Here is a 24,412-nt window from a genome sequence, read left to right on the forward strand (position 1 = left end):
ACATCTAAATTGAAAAATACACTGAATGGGGTGAACAGGGTAAGACACTGCAGAAGAGCAATACATTTGAAGATATTCAATAGAAACTATTCCAAAATAATCATAGGGAGAAAGAAAAATGAACAAGAAGAAGAAAGACCTGCTGTGCAACCATGTTAAGCTATTATATGTGTAATTAGGATCTCAGAAGAAAAGATGATAAACAGAAAAAATATTTTTTTAAAATAAGTGCTAAAAACTTTACAAATTTGCTGAAACCCATAAACCTATAGATCCAACAGAACCCAAGAATAATAAATGTAAAGAGAAGTACACTAGGATGTATCATGACAAAATTAGCTAAAAACAAAAAACCTTATAAGCTGCCAGGGGGTTAGGGGAAGGACATTATATAACAGCAGGAAAAGGACATTATATAACAACCGAAAAATGTCAATCTGTATTCTATACCCAGGTGAGAAAATGTTTTTCAAAAATGAAGAAAAAATAGAGTTTTTTAGACAAAAAAAGACCTGAGACAATTCACCATCAGAAGCATTATATCATAAGAAATATTAAAGGAAGTTCTTTAGGCAGAAGGAAAAAAGTACCAGACAAAAATATAAATCTATACTAAGCAACAGTAAACATGTTGAGTATAAATATAAAATGCATTTTATTTTTTAGTTGCTTTATTTTTTTTTGAGACAGAGTTTTGCTCCGTTGCCCAGGTGGAGCACAGTGGCGTGATCTCCACTCACTGCAACCTCAGCCTCCTGGGTTCAAGCTATTCTTGTGCCTCAGCCTCCTGAGTAGCTGGGACTATAGGCACCTGCCACCACATCCGGCTAATTTTTGTATTTTTAGTTGCTTTCAAAGATAATTGTTCAAAGCAAAAATATTAGTGTTGTATTGTAGGGTTTATAGCATATATAGATGTAAAATATATGAGAACAACAGCACACAGAATATTAAGGGAAAAACAGAAGTATACGTTTTAAGATTCTTAGATCTCTATATAAAGTGGTATAATGAAAAACATGGTCAAAGAAAAATGCCTCTCACAGTGTCCAGAACACTCAAAAAATAATTTTTTCACCCTCCTGAATAGGAAACAACATTTTAGGCAGAAGTGAAAATAGATATGAAGACTGAGGCAGAAGTACAGTAGGGATATATGAAGATCAGCTAAGAGGCTAGGAGCCGAGTGAGACTATGGGAAAGTAGTAAGAGATGAGGCCAAATCGTGTAGGATCATGTGAACCATTTTAACGACTTTGGAGGGTTTATAATACACAACACCAAAGTAAAATAATGTATTACTGAATATATTTGAATATTGATGTAGAAGCAGTCATCTTACCTAATAGAAACTACAGAAGCTAAAAGAGGAGGAAAAGAACTTCATAACTGAAATGGTACTCATAACTCTACCCATCGGAGTTCCTGAGTATATCCCCCAAAGTCATTTTGCTATTTCACAAAGATCATGTGTAATTGAATTTTTATGGATAATTATGTTGAGTCTGATTTTCTGCCTCATGATATTGAAGAACCGCCTACACATAAATGTCAAGAGCCAAATTTTCAGGAGGAGCAGAAGGCATAAACAAGTTTTCCAAAAAGAGAAGAGTAAATTTCGTGTTTTTCTCCCTCCCTTCCTTGTTTCCTTCCTTTCCCTCTCCCTCGTTTCTTTCCTTTGTTTCTTCCTTTCTTCTTTTTCTCCCTCCCTCCTTCTCTTTTTTCTTTGTCTCTCTCACTTACTCTCTTTCAGTGTTGATTACAGATACAATTGAAAATAGACATACAAGGCTATTTCAAAATGTATAAAATGAAAAAAAGCATGTTAAGCAAGTAACTTCATCAAAAGCATAACATGTTCCTTTAAAAACTGACTCAAATTTTTTAAGTCACCCTAGTTTTTAATTAAGTTGCAAATTTTTTAAACATGAAAGAACCTTTTTGTTTCCTTTACAGCCCTTTGACTGCTTAGGTAGCTTTGACTCCTTAAGTAGCTATGAGTAGGATCATTTGAGTTAATGTCTATCTTCCTTAGAGAATAAACTCCATAAATGCAGGCAGTATGTTTTTTGTTCATTACTGATTATTTGTCATATATCAGATAATATATGTAATAAATGGATCATAGTAACCCTATGAGATAGGAATTATCACCTCTTTATGACTGTAAATGTTGAAGCAGAAAATATAGGTGTAAATGATCAACATGGACTCTACTGCCAAATAATTATGTCAGACTAAATAATAATAAAAACAGTAATAATAGCAGGTAATATTTACTGAGTACTTTTAATATGTGAAACTGCTTTACATAATTTTCATTTAATTCTCACAACAATCTCATGAGGTAGGTAATAGCATTATTCTCATTTTATAAATGGATTAATCAAGGTTTAAAGAGGGTAAATAAATTGTCCATGGTCACATAATAGAGGATTTCGGATCTGAACCTATTATCTGACTCCACAGAATGGGGAAGAAAAAAGAAGAGAACTGAGTTTAGAAAGCTGCAGGCTTGGTGCAGTGAATTTTGGGAGGTATGGAAAGTATATGGAAATAACTGACTGATCAACATCAGGTTACCTCAGATTACTTTTTGTCATATTGATGAAAGGCAGAGATAACTTTATTATTAAGCCAAATAAAATTAGCCTGTTTGGGAAATTTGGCTTGCTCTCTCCTGATTTCTCAGAATGTCAGATAACAACTTAGTTTGGTGACACAGAACTTTAGCATGAATGACTGTATTGATTTTTAGTCTGGTCAGTTGGGACCTAGTACAGGGGCTTAGTCCAAAACACTGTATCCTGTACTTTTTATTTAACAGTACATATGCTTTACATTTACTTTTATACTTACATGATATTCAGTCACTACTCCTTTATAAACTTCATAGAATTCTTCAACATTAACCCGATCCATATTGAACTATATTAAAAAACAAAACAAAACAAAACCATAAACCAACCAACAAAAGAAAAATGAGCCACACTTAGCACTTAACACTTGTAATCTCTTTACTCTAAATTGTAAACTTTACATAAATTTTTCTTTAAAGAAAAAGTGTTATTAAAGATCAGCTCATCAAGAATAATAATGGATAACACCACCATTCTAGGTTCTGAATGTGCATCATCTCATTTAGTCCTCACAACAACCCCACTGCATAGGTAATATTAATAGCTCCAACTTACAGATGACACTACTACGACTCAGAGGGGTTATATAACCTCCTCAAACTAGCACCCTATCTCAAACAGTCTGACCTCATTGATCATATTCTTACCTACTACACTACCCCTATCTCTGAATAAAAACTCATCGTTGATACAAAAGAAGATTTATACGCAATATTAATTGTACTATTGATAGATTAGTGGTACAAGAAAGAAATACTAAAGAAAAGTAGTTCAGATTTTGTAGAGGGGAAAGAAAATAATACAATTTTTCTCCCAAGCATTCAGAAAAATCCCTAGTTAGTCTAGTTCGTGATAAAGCACTTATACAAGTCATGTGGACTTCCTGCTACTCTTCAAAAAGAATTGTAAGAGTATGCTTACAAAATAAGTCTAGAAGGACTTATTCTTATCAAGGCTGAATTTAAATTTGGTTAGAAATAAAATTTCATTAAGTTCCAAGGTTCTCAAAAACTAAGACCTTATTTTTTTAGAAAATAGCCTCAGAATTCCCAATTTCATTTTCCCTCCATTTTGCTTTTTTAATGTTGCCAGGATTGAAGAACACTGAGAACTTGCTGCCTATACAGACAATAATTTAAGCTGTGAGGATTTATTTTTATGGGCAACATTACTATAATAGGGAGGAAATTCTGTTGAATTTCAGTGTTTTATCCTACATTCACATATCTTTTGTTAAACGCAACAAAATACTAACAGAAGATATCATTTATTAAATACTTAGTAATTTGAGCCAGAAATTATTATTTTGTTTAATCTGCAGAATAAGCCATTTAGGCAAATAATACTGCTTTCATCGCCTAGATTGGAAAATGGAGAATAAGAATGTTTGACATTTGGCCAAGACCACATGCCTAGAAAGCTGCTGACCCAAGATTCAGAAATAGATCTTTCTGACTCCAAAAGCCAATGGTTGTGCTTGCCACTACACTACCATGCCTCACCTATAGGCTCAATTAATCATTTTTAAAATTATTTTTTTCATTAAGTACAAACTATACCCAATCACCAATCACTGTGCTAAGTTGCAGATCTAGAATTAGGTCAGTGTTTAAAACTAACATTTCTATATTTTTAAAAATAGCCTTATATGTCATCCTACAATCTCGTTAATATATTAACAAGCTAATACTTTACTTTTAGAAAGTTTGGCTGACAATGACTTTATAATTCTAATAACATTCTTCAAATATCAATTTTCTCATCAATCTTCAAGGTTTGCTCGATGACTTTGAAAACTATTTCCTTTTTTTTTTTTTTTGGCTTATTGACACAAAATAGACAGAACCCGTTTGTGTCCTGATCCTTGATTTTGGGTAATCTTAAGACTTTGCAGAAAGCTGTTTCTTTTCAGAAAAAGAAAATACAAATAACACTGGTAAGGAAATTCTCAGCTTCAAAATGGCTATTTTGGTGTTTCTCTATCAAAAAATCATAAACTTGCTGGGTTTCAAACACTGTAAAAAACAAATTATTGATCTAATTTGTATAATAATCTGTTACCCAATTTCTAGTCAAATGTACGGATGAGTATAGCACAAAGGTATGACCTCTACCAAAGCGAGTGTTGTTTCTCACTGAAAGGTTTCCGAGAAAGGTATGAGCAGCACAATTGTGAACAAGTGTGGGCTCTGAAGGTCCAGTGGTACAAGTGCCAACAGCGTTGCAGGAATACACTAACTCCAAAGAAGGTCTTAAGGGAAAGTCCAAAAACCAGCAAAAGGTACTGGTTGGGGAAAAAAGTCTGAACTTACTCTCTCCCTTCATTATCTGTTTCGTTAAGAATCCAGAAGACAGAAGACTCATCACAGTTTCTCACTTTGTTTCTATTTTTTGCTTACAGTTTTTGGTCCTTATGTATTTTGCAACTAAAGTTTCAAGAATTGTATAAACTTACCTTATACGCTTAAATTAGGTGTATCATTTGAATATTACTTCTCTCAGTAAAACATTATATAGGAAAAATCACATCAAAAAACATTTTTGACTATAGGAAGGTTACTGAGTTCAGTAAGTGTGTCTTTTATTTTTAATGTGGTTCATGAATACACAGGGAACATTCAATGTAAAGCATTTTACAACTCTTTTTGAAAAAATCCTCACAAATATTATGGTTCATTGTAAACTACCTACCATCTGCATAGCTGAGATTTCAAAACCTGCATCTCGGATAGCCATCAGGATCTTTCCCAAAAGTCCTGAAAATGAAAGACAATGAGTGAAAAAATACAAAATTTTAAGACATTTTAGTTTCTTAGAAATGCAAGTTTTTTACAGCAAAGTACTTTATACTCCATATTTTAAAAAAATCATATATTTTGCAAGAGAAACTAAATCCCTAATACCGAGCATTAAATCTAATTATTTGATTTCCTTAGTAAGTGCTTCGAGAATATCATCAATGGTTCTGAGGATTACGCAAAAAACTTTTAAGATACTATTTTGCCTTTAAAGCCCTGAAGTCTAGGGATGTAGAGAACATAAAAATCAAACAATTGTAAATGGCATTATTTAATACAGAGAAATGAAATGCCAAAGTAGCAGATACAAAAGGAATTCAAACAAAGAGTTCAAAGAAGGAGAACAATCAAATGACAACTGAAGAGATAGGAAGAAGCTTCAAGGGGAAATGAAAGCATGAATGGTCCCTAAAGGCTGTGGACAGATGGGCTTATATTCAGAGGAGAGAAGGCATACATCTCGGAAAGTGTGAGCATGTTTACATGACAGTAAGAAGACAGAAAAGAAAAACAAATTGAAAAGGAAAATGGATTCAATTCAAATTGATAAAGGCCTTGGATGTCAACATGAGGAATACAGTCTTTATCCTATAGATGAGTGATTTTTTATATTGGAGTCTCTAGTCTCTAGAGGGTATGGGGCTGAGTTTGAGATTCCATTTGTTTCCTATAAAAGTCTAAGGTTTTGTTTTTTTTTTCAAGTCAACTAAAATTCTGTCTCTGACTCTGTTTCTCTCTGTCTCTTACACATACATGCACATAGGCACATATATGTATATACAAACACACACTTATACCATATTTTGGATCATCTGGATCTTATCCAGTAACCCTATATCACCATGTACTATTAGTATCTGAATGTGCATTTGTATTTACTATCTTACTATAGCCAAGAAGTGCTATTTTAATTGTAGCAGGCTGAGGGGTGAGAAAAAGAGGTGGATCTGTTTCTCAAATGATACATCTGTAACAAATGAAGGTCAAATTATATCATAGCATGCTGTAGAAACAAAGGTTTCTCAGAAGCTTGTAGACAGAAAAGTGGTGGATGAATTGAGTCACTGCAGTAGAACAGGTTCGTGCCTATCTCAGAGTCTGTACTATATTCATGTTAAGCTTGTTTTTATGGCAAATAATATCTTTTGTCATGTTAATGCTATTAAGTTAAATTCTGTTTTATAGTTTTGCTTGCTATGAATCTGCAAATTATTTTAGCTATACAGTTGTATGAGCAAAAGTTTGTATTTAGTTTTATATTTGGACATATTTAGGTTATATTACTAAAAATTAAAATAATTTACGTCAGCCCTGAGAGTCCATGAGAATAATTTTCCTTCAAAAAGAAACACTGCCAAAAGAAACAAGAAGTCACTAAAAATGGTGAGTGAGAAAATGCAAAATAAAAGTAGTATTTTAGGAAGATCACTAATGCAACAGTGATGAGCAAACTGGTCTGAAGAAAAGAGTAAGTAGTGGAAACAACAGCAAAGGCTTTTGAAATCATTTAGAATGCTGGTTGGAAAAAATAGGCCATGATATCTTCAAATACTTTCCTCTTATTTTGAATTTCAAAGCTGGGATGGCAGCAGTAGAGAAAGAAGGAGGTAATGAATATAAGATATTTCCAAACAAGAAGCAATAGGATTAAACTGAATACAGGGTATGAAGATGAAAGAAGGGTAAAAGATGATTTCAAGATTTTGAATCCAAGTGAATGGAAGAATGACATCACCTTTAAGAAGAAAACAAGTAATGATGAAACCAAATTAACAAGGGGAAAGACACTGAATTATTTTGGACATAGAAACCCAAAACATACTACATAGCATTTATAGAGTAGAAAACTGATCAGAACTTGAGGATGCAGCATATCCTCAAGTAAAATAAACTCCCTGCCCAAAATTAGTGATACAGGATTGCATATCAATAGATAGTTACAAAGATAGAAAAAGAGGTACAGAGAGGTTAGAACTGAAATGATGCCAAGAGGCATTTGGAGACAGTACTTTAATAAAAAGAGCTGGAGAAGAATACATATTCAAGGCAAAAGGAGCATTGAGCAAAGGTGCGGCTGGAAAACAAGTATCTTCATCTTACTGAATAATAGAGTGGAGAGGAAATGAGACAGAAGAGAAGGTAGGAGAGGTGGCAGAAGCCATGACAGAAGGACTTATAGACCATATACAGAGGATCTTTAATTCATCTTGAGTTAATTTTTGTATATGGTGTAAGGAAGGGGTTCAGTTTCAATTTTCTATGTGGCTCCAAATTTTCCCAGCTATACATGCAATTATTAAGGTACACAACTGGTATTTATTCTAGTTTCATTTCATTTTATTTCAGTCTTCTTGCAACATATTTTTCCTTAGAAAGGATTAAATCAGATAAACTACGTTGAATAAGACATTTTAAGGTGAAAAGGATAAGCTTTTAAAATGTTGGTGCCTATAAACAAGAACTTTTTCAAAACGTGAGTATACTGTGTGTGCACGTATATATGTATATGTACATAAATATACATGGGGGTATGTGTGTGCATGTGTGTGTGCACAGACTGAATATTCCTTACAGAAATGCTTGTGACACGAAGTGTTTTGGATTTCAATTTTTTTTATTTTGAAATATCTGCAGATACATATTTGTTAAGCACCCCTAATTCAAAAATCCAATAAATATAAGCCAGTGGTTGAAAATGCTACAATGACCATTTCCTTTGAGCTTCATGTCTGTGCTCAAAAAGTTTTAGAGTTTGGAGCAATTTGGGTTTAGATTTTTGGATTAGGAATACTAAACCTGTATAGACATTCACACACACACACACACACACACAATCTCCCCAGTTAAGAAAAAATGACTGAAACATAAAATCCCAGTTTTTTTTCCATAAATTTTCAATACCAGTCATTTCAAATATTACTATTACTTCCTATGGAATTGTTACTAACCAGGTGCCATGTGACTTTTTTGTGGCTACTGCTATTGGGGCAATAGAGTATAGAGGGAAGAGCACAGAGATTAAAAACAAACAAACAAACAAACAAACAGGGTTTGCATCCTCAATTTCCACTCTAAATTAGGAGAAACAACTTAATCTCACGGAGCCTTAGCTTGCCTATCTTGAAAAGAGCAATGAATTTACCTACTTGACATACTTGTCAAGATTAAAGATAATGTATAAGGAACCAGTCTGTTACCTGGCACATAGTGGTAAATTCTTTATAAGTGTTTGTTACCCACGCTGCATGTTAGTTCCGTATAATTATGGTCCTAAGGATTTACAATATATTAAAATACTTCCTAAATAATTAAACAAGTATTAGTTATGCAGCAAGATCTTTAAGGCTCATATCCTTCCAATAAGTAATTCTATTTCTAGGAAACTAGCCAGAGGAAAAGATTAGAAATATCATCAAATATTTACGTATAACGATACTCTTCGAAGTTTTAATTTTAATATCAAAAAAACTGAAAACAACCTAAGTATCCAAATATATACTACATCTATACAATTGCTGTTAAATATTAAATATTAAAATATTAATGAGGACTTAAGCCAGAAATGCTTACAAAAATTATATTTAAACAACGGCCTATAGACCTGTATCTCACCCATTACATTCATGTACATCAGTGTACACACATGCACATACAAATGCAGAAAAAAAGGATTTGGAGGAAATGCATCAAAATATTAACAAAGACTATCTTCAGGTGATGGGAATACAGTAATTTTTTACTTCATTTTTTAATGGTTTCCTATTTTCCAATTTTTCTACTATATATATGAATTACTTTGATACTTGACATAAAATTTTAAAATCCATTCATTTCTGTATACTATTTAGTATATTCTAGTTTTTTAAGGGTGATCTTTTTAATCATACTCTATCTTACTTCCAAAAAGATTTGAGATACCTAAAAAAAATACATACACCAGTCTAAAATAAATAAAATGAAGAAACTGAGATAAAAGAAAAGAACTTGCAAATTCTCTCTCTCTATATATGTACATATGCAAATGTGTATATACATGCGTATGTCAAAGAACTGTTTGAGATACAAAGAACTGAAGGAAATTTCTCCACCTTTCTCAGGAAGGGTATACTGGAGTTATGGCAGACATTGTTTTAAATTGTACAACAGAAGTGCTACTAGCCGGGCACAGTGGCTCATGCCTGTAATCCCAGCACTCTGGGAGGCTCAGGTGGGTGGATCATCTGAGGTCAGGAGTTCAAAACCAACCTGACCAAAATGGTGAAACTCCGGCTCTACCAAAAATAAAAAAAATTAGCCAGGTGTGGTGGTGTGTGCCTATACTCGGGAGGCTGAGGTGGGAGAACTGCTTGAACCTGGGATGCTGAGGTTGCAGTAAGCAAAGATCGTGCCACTGCACTCCAGCCTGGACAACAGAGTGAGACTCCATCTTAAAAAAAAAAAAAAAAAAAAGAACAAGTATTTAAGTGAATTAAGTGAATCACTGTTTGTGATTGGCAAGTCAGGAGGCTGACTAAAAGTCAATGAACCAAGACCTGTAACAGTATAAATGAGCCTGAGCATGATCAGCAACTCACAGAACACCTCCTAAAAATGCACAAAGAAAAAGACAAATAGAGATTTAGATAAATTTTCCCTTATATTTTGTCACCTTTATTCAAGTGCCTTCCAAGAAAAAAATAAACGAAAATACTAAAAGTATACATTAATTTCTACACATAAAGTACATCAAGAAAATAAACATTGCTCTCCTATTAACAAAATGTGTTGGATAAAGTGTATTCAACATAGCACTTACCTTCACTGACAGCATGGGGTTTAACAATGCAACAAGTACAATTCGTAAATTTAGCAGTGTTTGCCGGCCCACAACCTCCACTTGAAGGAAAAAACAACTCCATTTCCTAAAGACAGAGAGAAATGACCTTGACAAATGTGATCTCTTATCTTGAACTTACAAGATATTTCTGTGGGGGAGGAGAATCATGCAATTACTTTTAGAGTTTCATCGTATAAATTCTTTGTTTCAAATTTTCTAAAAATGAGTTTTACAAGGACAAACTGATTAAATTAACCCTGTTTCAACACTTAAAACCGGAAGAACATATAAAGAAGTATCAATCAAAGTAATGAGAATATGTGGCATTCTGTTCCAGGATTATAATGAACAGAGTTTTAATAAATTTTGAATATTGGAAATATGAATATAAAGTTCTTATTTTCCCCAAAGCATTAGTCAGTTAGACACAAATTTAATTTTAACTTTTTCATTAAAATATGTAAAATAAGATTAAAAACTAGGAAATTTTATAGGAACAGAGATTAATATCAGGAATCTTGAGAACCACAGCTACTTAAAACCAACTATAGACCTAGTACAAAATCAAATCAAATGAACCATGTTTTATAAACAAATTCAGTCTGTATTATTCACTTTGCATGTGGTTCACTAAAATGACAACCCAACAATTTCAACTAGCCACAAAGATGGTCATGCTTTTAATTCCTTAAAGGCTTTTCTGCCTCTAAACTTTCACTGCTATTATTTCTACTATTCCCTGTAAAATCCTCTAACCCAAGCTCCAAAGAACCTTAGCAATGTGTAAAGAGCCACTTCAAATACCACTTATCATTAGGAGGCATTTCCCGATGCCTCCTGTCAGCAACCTGGACTCCCCAAAGTTACGGTTATTTGGGTATTTGTCTTTCATCAAATTATACATTTGAAAAAAAGGAACTAAGTTGCATAACTTTACAGGACCCATAGCAACTAAAACAATGCCTGGCTCAATGCAAATAGCCCTTGGTATACACAAGAGATTGGTTCCAGGACCCCTGTGTGTACCCACATCCATTCATACTCAAATCCCGCAGTCAGCCCTGTGGAATCTGCTTATAAGAAAGTCGAATCTGTAGATGTGGGTTTCACATCCTGCAAATACTGTATTTTCAATCGTTCTGTTGAAAAAAAATCCACATTATAAGTAGACCCGTGCAGTTCAAACCTGTGTTGTTTATGGGTCAACTGTATTTATTTTTCATTAAATTTAAAATGAAAAGATTACAGAATGTGTTAATATGCCACATTGATCAGCATTTTTTAAACACAAGGGCAATGAGGAATTATTCAAATATTAGTGTATATACTTGAGCATTTCCAGTGGTAAGACACTAGAATAAAAAGTGTCCTACTCCTGAGATATCAAGTGCCTTTCTATCATATTGCTGCCATTATTTATTACTCCTCTTGATCAATAACAACAGCAAATACCACTTTTAGTCCTTTATCAGATGCTTTGATTGCATGGTCCAAGAGAACCTTTACAGTAGAGATGAAAATTCAAATACCTACAGGGATCTACATCCTAGTCTTTGCTATTGTAAACAGTGCTGCAATGAACATATGTGTGCATGTGTCTTTATAACAGAATGATTTATAATTCTTTGGGTATATACCCAGTAATGGGATTGCTGGGTCAAATGGTATTTCTATCTCTAGATCCTTCAGGAATAGCCACAGTGTCTTTCACCATGGTTGAACTAATTTACATTCCCACCAACATGTAAAAGCGTTCCTATTTCTCCACATCCTCTCCAGCATCTATTGTCTCCTGGTTTTTCTTTTTCTTTTTTTTTTTTTTGAGACAGAGTCTCACTCTGTCACCCAGGCTGGAGTGCAGTGGTGTGATCTCGGCTCACTGCAACCTCCACCTCCTAGGTTCAAGCAGTTCTCCTGCCTCAGCCTCCCGAGTAGCTGAGACCTCATGATCCACCTGCCTCAGCCTCCCAAAGTGCTGGGATTACACGCCTGAGCCATTGTGTCCGGCCTCTATAATCATTCTTAAGGCAACAGCCAGAATGATTCTTTTAAATGGCAAGTGAAACATATCAGTCCTTTGCTCAAAACCCTAAAATGGCTCTATATTTTTTCAAAGAAAAATCTGAAAGTACAACTACGGCCTATAAGACCATATAATCTTTCCCCTAATTACCTCTGTAACTTCATCCCCCTCTTCCTCCCTCTCTCATTCCTATCCAACCACACTGTCCTCTTTGCTGTTATTTTACTATTTCATACAGATATATGCTCTTCAAGGAAAAGCAAGATAGTTAATGTGGCTGGAACACAGTGATTAAGATAGAGACTGATCAAAGATACAGTTAGAGATATACAGGGGCCAGACCAGATAGAGCATTGGAGGCTACAATAAAGACTTCAGATTTTATTCTAGAAGAGACAGAAATTCACTGAAGAGTTTTTGGCAGGTGAATGTTAATCTGATTTGTCTTTAAAATATCACTAGGCATAGTTGATTTTACTTGGGCAAGGTAAAATTTTCATAAATTGAGTGAAAGGAAAGAGGAAAAAGGAATTTGGAGGCTACTGTAGCAGTCCTGGCAAAATATAATAGTGATTTAGATCACAATGGTCAGATTCAGGGTTTATTTTGAAAGTAGAGCTGAAGAGACTTACTGAAGAAATTGTAAGAAAAAGAAATAAGTCAACTATTATAAAATTGTCTAATATTGTTTCATTGCAAACATGACCAGATCAAAAAGTATCTTAAGTGAGACACTTCTCACAATGCTAAAAATAAACTTATACTTCATTAATTCAACCTCAGCATAAATCCAATATGATGCTTTATTTATATGGATTTAAAAATAAGGAGTAGTCGTAGAGAAACTTTCATAAATACAAGCTATGTATAGGAAAATAATAGGATGTCAAGCTTGAAAGTACAGTGTTAGGTCTGAATCAAAAAGTACTATCTCAAAATGAGTCTTCTTTTTAATATCTACTAGCCATAAACTGGTATTCTTACATGAATTTGATAATTCAAACATTTAGGAGTCTCAGTAATTTAAGTCTTTGGAACAGGAGACAGGATGAGAAGTGTTTTAATTGGAGAAAAGTTACGTTGATTATGATCAGATCACCAGTTGACAAAGGAGATATACTGAAACACTGTTTAATACTAGTCAAAATGTCAAAGGCTTTTTCTACTACTAGATCAGTTGCATAAATCCACCCTAAGTCACCAGTTACAGAAATGCCTTACTTTGATAAAATATGTAACAGAACTAGAAGACAATTAAAATATTTTTAAAACACCTTACTCTGGCAGCAGAAGCAAAAGAATCAGGGCCATGTGCTGCATTTCTTATGCCATCTGTTCCAAAGAGGGCTCTAATGCTTCCAGAAGCATCTGTGCGTGCCACCCCAGAGTTTGCAGGTCCCAGTAGTCTTTTCCATTCACATATAGCATCATCTCTTAAAATTTCCATGGCAATAACAGGACCAGTTGTAATAAACTGGATCAGCTCACTACAAAACAGATAGAAGATTAGTTTGCTTCTTTCTTTGGTCAGCCTAGGTATCTGTCTTAACAACAAGAATATATTTAAATTGGGTTTTTTCAACATAGAAAAGAATATTATACTCTCAGAACCATTGAGCATAGTTAATTTAATATGGGCAGGAAAAACTTTTCATAAATTGAGTGTCTTCCAGTGGCTCAATTCACTTCAAATCACTAGTAATGTCAAACTACTGTTGGCATAAAAATCACTGTTCTGTTGAATTAAGACTATTTCATTGACTTAAAATGCATATTGTTGGCCTATGCTTTTCCCAGTGCTCTAACAGGTACAGTGGATTTTCCTTTTTATTTTCATGTGTTTACCACTGCCGTCAAGTACAATTTCACAATATGTAAATTGATAAGAGGGATGGATGCCTTGTAACTTACAGTAAGAATTTATTTCTTTTTGTGTAAAACTATTAGAATTCAAAGACTGACAAAGAACTCTCTCAATCAATAAACACTGAGTTGGTTTGGTGATTTAAAAAATCTCAGCACTTTGGGAGGTTGGGGTGGGTGGATCACAAGGTCAGGAGTTAGACACCAGCTTAGCCAATATGGTGAAACCTGGTATCTTCTAAAAATACAAAAAAAAAAAAAAAATTAGCCAGGTGTGGTGGCGGGTGCCTGTAGTCCCACATACTCCAGAGGCTGAGGCAAGATAATTGCTTGAACCAGGGAGGCAGAGGTTGCAGTGAGCCGATACTGCACCACTGCACTCCAGCCTGGGCAAAAGAGTGAGAGTATTAGTATAAAAAACTACTCTGGGTTATTCCTATATTAAATTACTAAAGCATACACATAGGTTCTTGATTAAAAATCCAGCACTGCGTCACAGTCCCCCAAGATATAAAAAACAATACCTCATTCTATTTTCCACTACTATATGTGTACTGGATGCAATGACAAGTTTAACTATGAAATAAGTGACATTGTCTTTCTAACTGTGTTAACCAGGGACAAAGTACTTTTTAGAGTAACCCCATGTTTTTCTCTCCTCCACAGTACAGAGAAGAGACCCTCCTGGAGGAGGAACATGGTGTGACAGGCTCATTTGTGCTCACTAACTTACGACTAGTTTTTACATACTTCCTTCCACCCTGCACCATGTTATGTAAGTCAACTCTCCTCAGTACTTCCTTTTTAAATTGCTCCCATTCATTTTGAAGAATATTTCTAAGAAATAGCATGTACAAAGAAGTATTCATATCTTCTACCCTAAGAGGTGTATAATACCTCCTCATACATTTTCTGCCAGATCTTTGCTGCCAAAACAAACAAAACCCCCAAGACCAACCATTAGATTAAAAAAACCCAAATCAAGGGACCAAACCATGTTTAGTCATTCAACAAGCATTTATTGATTACCTACAACATATCAGTATCTGTGCCATAAAACAAGATCCCTCCTTCAAGACACTGACAATTTAATGCCCTATTAATACAGAATTCTCAAAACACACAACAGAATAAGCCTATGAAAACTGCATGTAATAATACAGGGAATGATGTGCCTGATCATAGATACTGCCTCATGAAACTCTTTCTAATTACTTCACCGAGTCTTTTGTTACATTGTTCTCATTAACAGGCAACTAGTTAATTCATTCCTTTAAGAAAATTTACTACATGCAAATCACATATAAATCATTAAATTAGGAGTTGTAATTCAATACTATAAACATATACAAAGTTTACACTAAAAGATAATTTCCACAAATTTTCTAGAAAATTGTATATAGCTATTCTAACAAGGCTTGGGAATATTTTATAATGCTTGATTTGAAATAATCTAAAGCATAATAATTTTCTTATATAAAACTTTTTTTTAAAACCCACTACTCAGTACAGGATACCAAATAACATGTCTACTGTGGCCATTTGGTTTGGCTAATATACCACTCTTTCTTATTAGAAATGTAAATACTCTGTTATCAGTAATAGTAATACGAGTATGCAAAATATTCACTTAAATTTTATTACTTCTCAACCATTTAGAATATATAGATTCAGTGTAACATATATTATTTCTTATAGGTCAAGGAACAAAATATATATCAAACTATTTAGCTAAAATAGAAAGGTTACATGAACATTGCTTTATATATACAAGACTACCAAAATAGTTTAAAAGTACAACAGGCTACAGTAACCAAAACGGCATGGTTCTGGTACAAAAACAGACACATACCTAAATCACTGGAACATAATAGAGAACCCAGAAATAAAGCCACACATCTACAGCCATCTGAACTTTGACAAAGTCAACAAAAATAATCAATGGGGAAAGGATTCTCTATTAAATAAATGGCACTGGGATAGCTGTTTAGCCATAAGCAGAAGAATGAAACTGGCTCCCCAACTTTAACCACATACAAAACTTCAAGATGGATTAAAGACTTATAAGTAAGACCTCGAACTGTAAGAATCTTAGAAGAAAACCTAGGAAACACCATTCTGGACATTGGCCTTGGGAAAGAAATTATGACTAAGTCCTCAAAAGTAATGGCAACAAAAACAAAAATTGACAAATGGGACCTAATTAAAGAGCTTCTGCACTGTGAAAGCTTCTGCACTATCAACAGAGTAAAAAGACAACCTACAGAATGGGAGAAAATATTCACAAACTATGCATTCAACAAAGTACTAATATACAGAATCTATAACTAACTTAAACAATCGAACAAGCACAAAACAAATAACCCCACCAAAAATTGAGCAAAAGACATGAATAGACACTTCTCAAAAGACTATACAGCCGGACATGGTGGCTCACATCTGTAATTGCAGCACTTTGGGAGGCAGAGGCAGGCAGATCACGACGTAAGGAGTTCGAGACCAGCCTAACCAACATGGCGAAACCCTGTCTCTACTAAAAATACAAAAATTAACTGGGTGTGGTGGCATGCACCTGTAATCTCAGCTACGCAGGGGGCTGAGGCAAGAGAATCGCTTGAACCTGGCAGGCAGAGATTGCAGTGAGCTGAGATCACACCACTGCATTCCAGCCTAGGTGACAGAGAGAGACTCCGTCTCAAAAAAAAAAAACATCAACAGCCAATAAACATGAAAAAACGCTCAGTATCACTCATCATCAGAAAAATGCAAATCAAAACCATAATGAGATACCATCTCACACCAGTCAGAATGCCTATTATTAAAAAGTCAAAAAATAATATGCTGGCAAGGCTGTAGAGAAAAGGGAGTGCTTATACTCTGTTGGTGGGAATGTTAATTACTCCAGCCATGTGGAAAGCAGTGTAGATATTTCTCAAAGAATTTAAAACAGAGCTACCATTTGACCTAGAAATTCCGTTACTGTGTAAATACCCAGAGGAAAAGAAATTCTACCAAAAAGACATGTGCACTCATACTCTCATTGCTGTGCTATTCATAAGAGCAAATACATGGAATCAACTCAAGTGCCCATCAATGGTATATGGGATAAAGAAAATGTGGTACATACACACAAAGAATTCTACACAGCCATAATAAAAAATAAAATCACATCCTTGGCAACAATATAAACAGAGTTGGAGGCCATAATTCTAAGCAAATTAATGCAGAAACAGAAAACCAAATACTATATGTTCTCGCCTACAAGTAGAAGCCAAACATTAAACACACATGGACACAAATATGGGGATAGTAGCCACTGAGGACCACTAGAGGGGAGATGGAGGTGGTTTGAGTAACTACCTATTGGGTACTATACTCAACTACCTGGAGGATAGGATCCATACTCAGCATTACACAATATTCCCATGTAACAAATCTGTGTATGTACCTCCTGTATCTATAATAAAAGTTGAATTTATTTTTTAAAAAGTTCAAAAAAACAACAGATGCTGGCAAGGCTGTAGAGAGAGGGAACACATACACTGTTGATGGGAATGCAAATTAGTACCTCAACCACTGCAGAAAACAGTTTGGAGATTTTTCAAAGGACATAAAACAGAACTACCATTTGACACTGAAATCCCATTACTGATATATATCCAAAAAAAAACAAATCTTTCTGCCAAAAAGATACATGCACTTGCCTGTTCACTGCAGCACTACACAACAGCAAAGATATGGAATTAACCTAGGAACCCATCCGAGGTGAACGGGATAAAGAAAATGGTACATATACACCATGGAATACCATGCTGCCATTAAAAAAGAATGAAATCATGGCCTCTGCAGCAACACGGATGGAGATGGAGGCCATTATCCTAAGCAAATTAATGCAGAACAGAAAACCAAATACCACATGTTCTTACTTATAAGTGGGAACTAAATAATGGGTACACATGGACAATAATATCTACTGATGGCAACCATAGATACTGGGAACTATTAGAGTAGGAGGGAGGGAAGGGAGCAAGAGTTGAAAAACTATTGGGTATTATGCTCAGTACCTGGGTAATAGGATCATTTGAACCCAAAACCTCAGCATCACACAATATACACGGGTAGCAAACCAGCACATGTACCCCCTGAACCTAAAGTAAAAGTTGACATGAAAAATAAAAATTAAATAAATTAAAACCCCACAAACACAAAGGCACAACAAAAATATTCAACATCAAATATAATTATCACTCCATTTTTAATCAACCAAAAATTTTAAAAAGTTATCCTTCTTGTAATGTAAACAAATGCTCCTATTTGCAACTGATTAAAGATTTTTAATGACAAAATATAGGAATTCTTAATAAAAAGACAGAGAATATGATTCTTTGAAAAGATTTCCGTGCAATTGTAAGATGCTGCTATGGTCCTTTTGACAGATTATTCTCACATGATACATTTTTTAAATGTAACTCCTTAGTTTTCTAGGATATCCCCCTTTATATACCACTAATCCCCAAATTAAGGACCTACTTGTAAAAGGGCCTTGACTGATGATCTACGTGAAAATCCAATGCTTCTTTCCTATAAAATAATCAAAATGAGAATAGTTAAGAATTATAAAAGAAAATCATTATTATTTTAGTTTATATTAATAAAATAAAATAAAGATAAAATCCTCTCGATTTATACTTATTTATATTTGAATAATTTTTTACCAAAATATTCTGTCAAAGTCTCTCTTTTTAAATATTTTGGAAGTATGAGTAACATCTATGTAAATTAAAATGAATGTAAAAAGCAGTATTTACTTTTCTACTTATGTTACATATCATTTATCACCTTTTTTTTTTTTTTTTAGATGGAGTCACCCAGGCTGGAGTGCAGTGGCATGATCTCAGCACTCACTACAACCTCCGCCTCCTGGGTTCAAGAAGTTCTCTTGCCTCAGCCTCCCCACTAGCTGGAATTACAGGCATGTGCCACCACGCCCAGCTAATCTTTGTACTTTTAGTAGATACGGGGTTTCACCATGTTGGCCAGGCTGGTCGCTAACTCCTGATCTCAAGTGATCTACCTGCCTTGGCCTCTCAAAGTGCTGGGATTACAGGAGTGAGCCACCATGCCTGGCCTCATCTACCTTCTTTTTCACAGCATCCTGAACATTCTAGAAATGAATTTGACCAACAAGAATATTTTTTCTTTAAAGTCTAAACAAGTTGCATCAAAAAATGCAAAGCTATCTTCTAATCGAAAATTTGTCACTTTCTCCCACATTAAGAGTTTAGGCGAGAATTTTAATTTCATGTTTATAGCTTTTTTTCTTAGCTAGGTATCTCCAAAGGAAAGACTATGCAGTTCTGCTTTTAAAAGCTGCCTGAGAAATTATGTGTATTAATTTGTTTTTAATTTATTGCTTGCTAATGCTTTAACTGATATCACTAAAAAAGGGGGTGAATATGGAAACATTTAGATCTCAGAGTTTATTAATGGTAACAGGGATTCACTTTTTACATTTATATTACCACTAAAGAATATCTACAGAGGCAATAAAAGAATAATGGACTTTAAGCTGATTAGCTAAAAGTCTAAAAACCTTTTTATTAAGGCAAACCAGGTGTCTCTCTTAAAATTTTGCAGTTTTCTTAAAGGCTTTGAACTGAGTTCACAGTATGTGACAAATATACGTAAATATCAACTACTTTTAACACTGGAAAGTGTTCCCTAGCAAAGAATCAATCTTTCAGTCTTGAGACTTAATTTGGTATGCAATGCTTTTAAGATTTTATCAGCATATTACAAAATGAATTTATATAACAAGTTATATCAGACGTACTCTCATTCTAACCAAATGTACTTAAACATTCCTTTGGCTGTGAAGAGATTATGAAATCTGTAATGACAATACAGAGAATAAAATTCCTCCCAAGACATGAGGAGGAGAAAAAAATCAATTTTTTTCTAGAGTCGATTATGGCCATGATTAAATTATTATATTTATTCCTTACAATGGTATATTGAAATAGGTGTGATCACCTTCATTTTACGTATGAAAAGAATAAAGTCCAGCATAGTTATATAATTTGTCCAAGTCACAAAGCTAGTAAGCACGAGACAAGAAGATTTGAACCCAATTGCAAATCTCTCACTGCTTATGCTTTCTACTACTAACTGCAGAACAACATTCTAGAGGGTAAACAGAAAACTCACAAAAAAAGAGATACGTATATATTGCATTATAGTGTAAAACGGGGTAAAACTGAATGGCTGAAAAACTCACATAGAGAGTAAACTGGAAGAGTTAGCAGAATACCAAAATAATCAATTCTAAACTTTTCAAACACAAAAAAAACTGAACTACAAGAAAGGAAAAAACAACCGTAATTTTTAATATCATTGAAAAGAAAAACCCCACTCCATTACTAAAAATGTTTCATTGTTTTTATCCAACGTGTCCCTGATTCCACAGTTATCTCCATTCCAAATCTAAAATTGAAAGCAGGATGAGAGTTCATCAGTGTTTTTCCCATCATTCTTACCTAATTCTTCGCTTAAAAGGTTTAGAAGGAGATAGGTATTAATAAGTGAATCACTATCTAGAGAAGTTTTTTGTTATTGTTTTGTTTTTATGAAGAAACAAACCATTATTTCACAAAGATCTACCCATTAACTCTTTCCAAAAATATTTGCTTAATGCCTACCTTGACTGAGGCACCGCTCCAAGGACTAGAAATACAAACTTATACAGAACTCAGCAGCTGACTTCTGGATATTGTCATCATGGAGGAACTGACATTTGAACAAACAATTTTAGAAAAGATTCACACATTGTGAGAAATTCCTCCATGTGAGTTTCTCGCACCCTTCTAACTTGTCTTACCGGGTATGCAAAGAATATAAGGACCTGACTGTTCTTTATCGTTGTCATTTCTCAGGGTCGTGTTTGCAACAAGCAACCTTGAGGGATAAGGTAAATTCTCTATTCAGTAAAAAGAGTACACTTGTTTATTGCTTGCTAATGGATAGCCCCGGCTGGTAACCCAGGTTGACTCCTCCTCAGTTGTGATGCAACACAACCCTCTATGTACACAGTATACAACTGGGCCTAAGTCATTTTATTCCTACAGGATATGGAGGCAAGGGAAACCGCTATACACTCAATGCTCATGCTACTTGCTCTACCATAATAAAGTCCTTTGTCTCTGACCCAGAAGTCTCATGTCATCTACTAACATCCAAGGAAGAGTTATAGGCTAACTTCCTAGCTTATAAATTGGATGAAACCCCAAACTCAACATACTAATAAAAATATATGAAGTGTATGAATGAATAGATAAGCAGTTAAGTTTTCTCAGGAATTAATTTCCATGAGATATTTGAGTTGGTTCTGAATGATGAATAGGAAGGGACTAGGCAGAAGACAAGGCAGAGCATTCAAAACAGTTCAAAATTATGTACAAGAGAACTGAGATGTGACAAAGCTCAGCATATTCAGGGAACTGAAACCTAAGTATCCTCTTCAGCCATCACAGTAGGTGAATCCAGATGACTTAAGAGTCTTTTATACTCCATCAAAGAGCTTGCCTGCTTGTCCATTTTTTCCTGCAGATGGTGTGGGGATCACCCCAGCGTTGAGACCCCTAAGTGTCTCCGCCATAATGGAGTTTGAGCCCAGACATGTTTCTCCCTGCTGGAGGCAGTCGAGCTGAGGGAAAGAAGGAACTGAAAGGAGTTTGATATTGCAAAAGTCTATCTCTGGCTCATTGACCTAATATTATGGCTGGGTGAAGGCTGTGTGGTTTTATTAGACATTGTGTTTCTTGAAGTTTTTGTACTGGGCTAGTTTTATCACTTTGTTTACCAAGTATTCACTGAAGCTTGTGACTATTCGCATGCCATTTGAAATTGTTGTCCTCAAGATTTATCGCTTGCTTAGACAGTTGTAAAATGTTATCTTATTCCCTAAGTAGAAAAGGTCATCTGTTTGTTTTATAATTTTTTGGATCAATCTTTATATACTAGTTTTATCTTGATCCCCAGGCTTGCAATGTTCTGTTCCCCTTTGTTGTAATGATTTGACATCAGCCACTGCGGGCTGAAAAGTATATAATGAGACCCTGCGCACGAAATAAACGGCTGACTGGGGTATTGCCTCGTCAGTCCTCCAGACCCCATCTTTCTATCATTCTTTTCTTCCGTGCACTCTCTCTTCCAGGTATTGGGACCCTCTTGCAGGTCAAGAGACCCTGGTAGACGTGCCGTTCTCACAGACCCCAACATCTGGCGACCATGAAGAGATGGAAGCCAACATCATGGGAAACCAGTGATGGATTTAAGGAAGGGAATGGTAGCATGTCCAAATTTTCATTGTGTAAGGTTCATTCTAATGGCAATAAGAAAATGGCATGGAACAATCCTGAGGTAGGAAATGACCCATCAAGGAATAGAAGGTAGTAAGTCTAGAAGTAGACAGTCAGTAGCTTATTTTGATACTCTGAGAGCCTGACTATGAGCCTGTAAAATGCCTAAACTAAGGGGCTGAAACAGGAATTATAAGGAGAGAATGGCTCCCAGAGATATACAGAAAACAGAAGTAAAAAGACTTACATATCAGGCAGGTATGAGGAATGGGGGAGCAGCAAGATGACTCTAGGATCACTTTCAGATTGACAGTGGTAGAGAGAAGTCAAGGCTGAGATGTATTTGGAATTCACCTATAAGTAAGTGGTAGGTGATGACTGGACATGGGTGGCACTACTCAGGTAAAGTTATAAAGAAAAGAACATACACAAGCTGGATGCAGTGGCTCATGCCTGTAATTTGAGCACATTGGGAGTACAAGGCAGGAGACTCACTTGAGGCCAATTTGAGACTAGCCTGGGCAACATAGCAAGACCACGATTCTTAAAAAACAAAAAAAAAAAGGCACACAATCTGGAGGAATACCTAATTGAAATCATGGTGACAGTCACTGAGATGGGGAAGAAAACGGTCTATAGAGCTAGAGCCCTGGATGATCACTCACAGAGATGTTGAAGAAGTCATCCCAACTGTCAGGAGACAGTGGAGTAGAAAGAGACTATAAACAAGTGCCCAAATCTTTAACAAATGTGGAGTTTGTGAACTGGAGAATGGAAGAGGCTCAGTGATGGTAGTACAGCTAAATATCACGAATTTCCAAGGATGAGGAAGAGTAGAGATTTTTAGGAGCGAACTAAAACACTGACACCGTATAATGATCCTGTGACACAGAAACATTTAGGAGTGAGCAGCCTTCAGGGCTAAAAGAAAAGGTAAGTCCCTAGAGAAGGGTCAGATTTCAACTAAAGTAAAAATGTAGGGGCGAGGATACACTCTGTTAAGACACTGTGGACACAGGGATATTTCTTCACAATGAAACGTGATTTCCAGAGGGGCCAGGGAAAATGGTTTGGTAAGAGATTTGTGGTCAGAAGACTATGAGAAAAGGAAGCGCATAACAAAAAATGAATAGGTGTGTGGACGAGTAATTAGAAGTGCTTGCATCTGTGGTACTCCAAAGAATGAAATGTTTCATAAGTTAGCATGGATGGAATTAACAAGACTTAAGGTTCAAAGAAACTAGCAAATGTACATCCTATGGTACTCTTGAAGTGTTCACTGGTTTTAGCATCTTTCTTCATGTGCTACAGGGCCATTATGAAAAACAAGTAGCCTCTTTACCACAGGAAGTTGGACACCAAGTTATCAAACACTGGAAGTATAGAGACACTAAACTCACGTAACCCTCACAACAACTTTATGAGATAGATACTATTATAACTCCCATTTTGCAAATGAAGAAATAAGCACAGTGGTAAATTGTTCAGTCACACACCTAGTAAGTGGCAGTTACAAGCAATCTGGTCTAGATGCTGTGCTCTGAAATGTAAGCCACCTGTCTCTCTAGAAAATAGGTAAACTAGGAGATCATACATAAGGGAAAAATTCTAATTAAACATGTCATTGTCAGGGTAAAATGGAGGGTGTTTTGTTAGTTTCTCAGAATCGGATGTATTGAAGCTGACTTGAATGTCTACTGCTCCCCATTGTCTGTGCTTTCACAGAAACAAAAATGCAACGGACCAGAAATGAATAAATCAAGAAATGAATGATTTCTTGAAGCATAAAGACATCTGACCAAAAACAAACAAAAACTAGTGAAGAAACATAAGAACACTGTTGGAGCCAGATCTGCCTAACTCGTGTCCCTAGAGACACTCTGGGCTACTGTGTTACACTCAGCCAACCAGAGTGT

At 35.1% G+C, this 24,412-nt stretch overlaps 1 protein-coding gene across 4 annotated transcripts in view; it reads right to left on the bottom strand.

Annotated features, from left to right (window-relative positions):
* NME7 (NME/NM23 family member 7) overlaps positions 1-24,412 on the bottom strand; it is a 147,371-nt gene that overhangs the window by 82,593 nt on the left and 40,366 nt on the right. For all 4 annotated transcript variants that reach the window (XM_064370572.1, XM_064370574.1, XM_064370575.1 and 1 more), the window contains exons 5-9: positions 18,670-18,720; positions 13,556-13,763; positions 10,233-10,338; positions 5,331-5,395; positions 2,860-2,928 (exon numbers count right to left, since the gene is read on the bottom strand). In XM_064370572.1, the coding sequence (XP_064226642.1) occupies positions 2,860-2,928; positions 5,331-5,395; positions 10,233-10,338; positions 13,556-13,763; positions 18,670-18,720 (499 nt within the window). The remainder of the gene's footprint in view (positions 1-2,859; positions 2,929-5,330; positions 5,396-10,232; positions 10,339-13,555; positions 13,764-18,669; positions 18,721-24,412) is intronic.

Source organism: Aotus nancymaae, unplaced genomic scaffold (genome assembly GCF_030222135.1).
Source record: "Aotus nancymaae isolate 86718 unplaced genomic scaffold, 86718_ANA_hifiasm-v0.15.2.pri h1tg000108l, whole genome shotgun sequence".
In the NCBI taxonomy this organism is placed as follows: Eukaryota; Metazoa; Chordata; class Mammalia; order Primates; family Aotidae; genus Aotus; species Aotus nancymaae.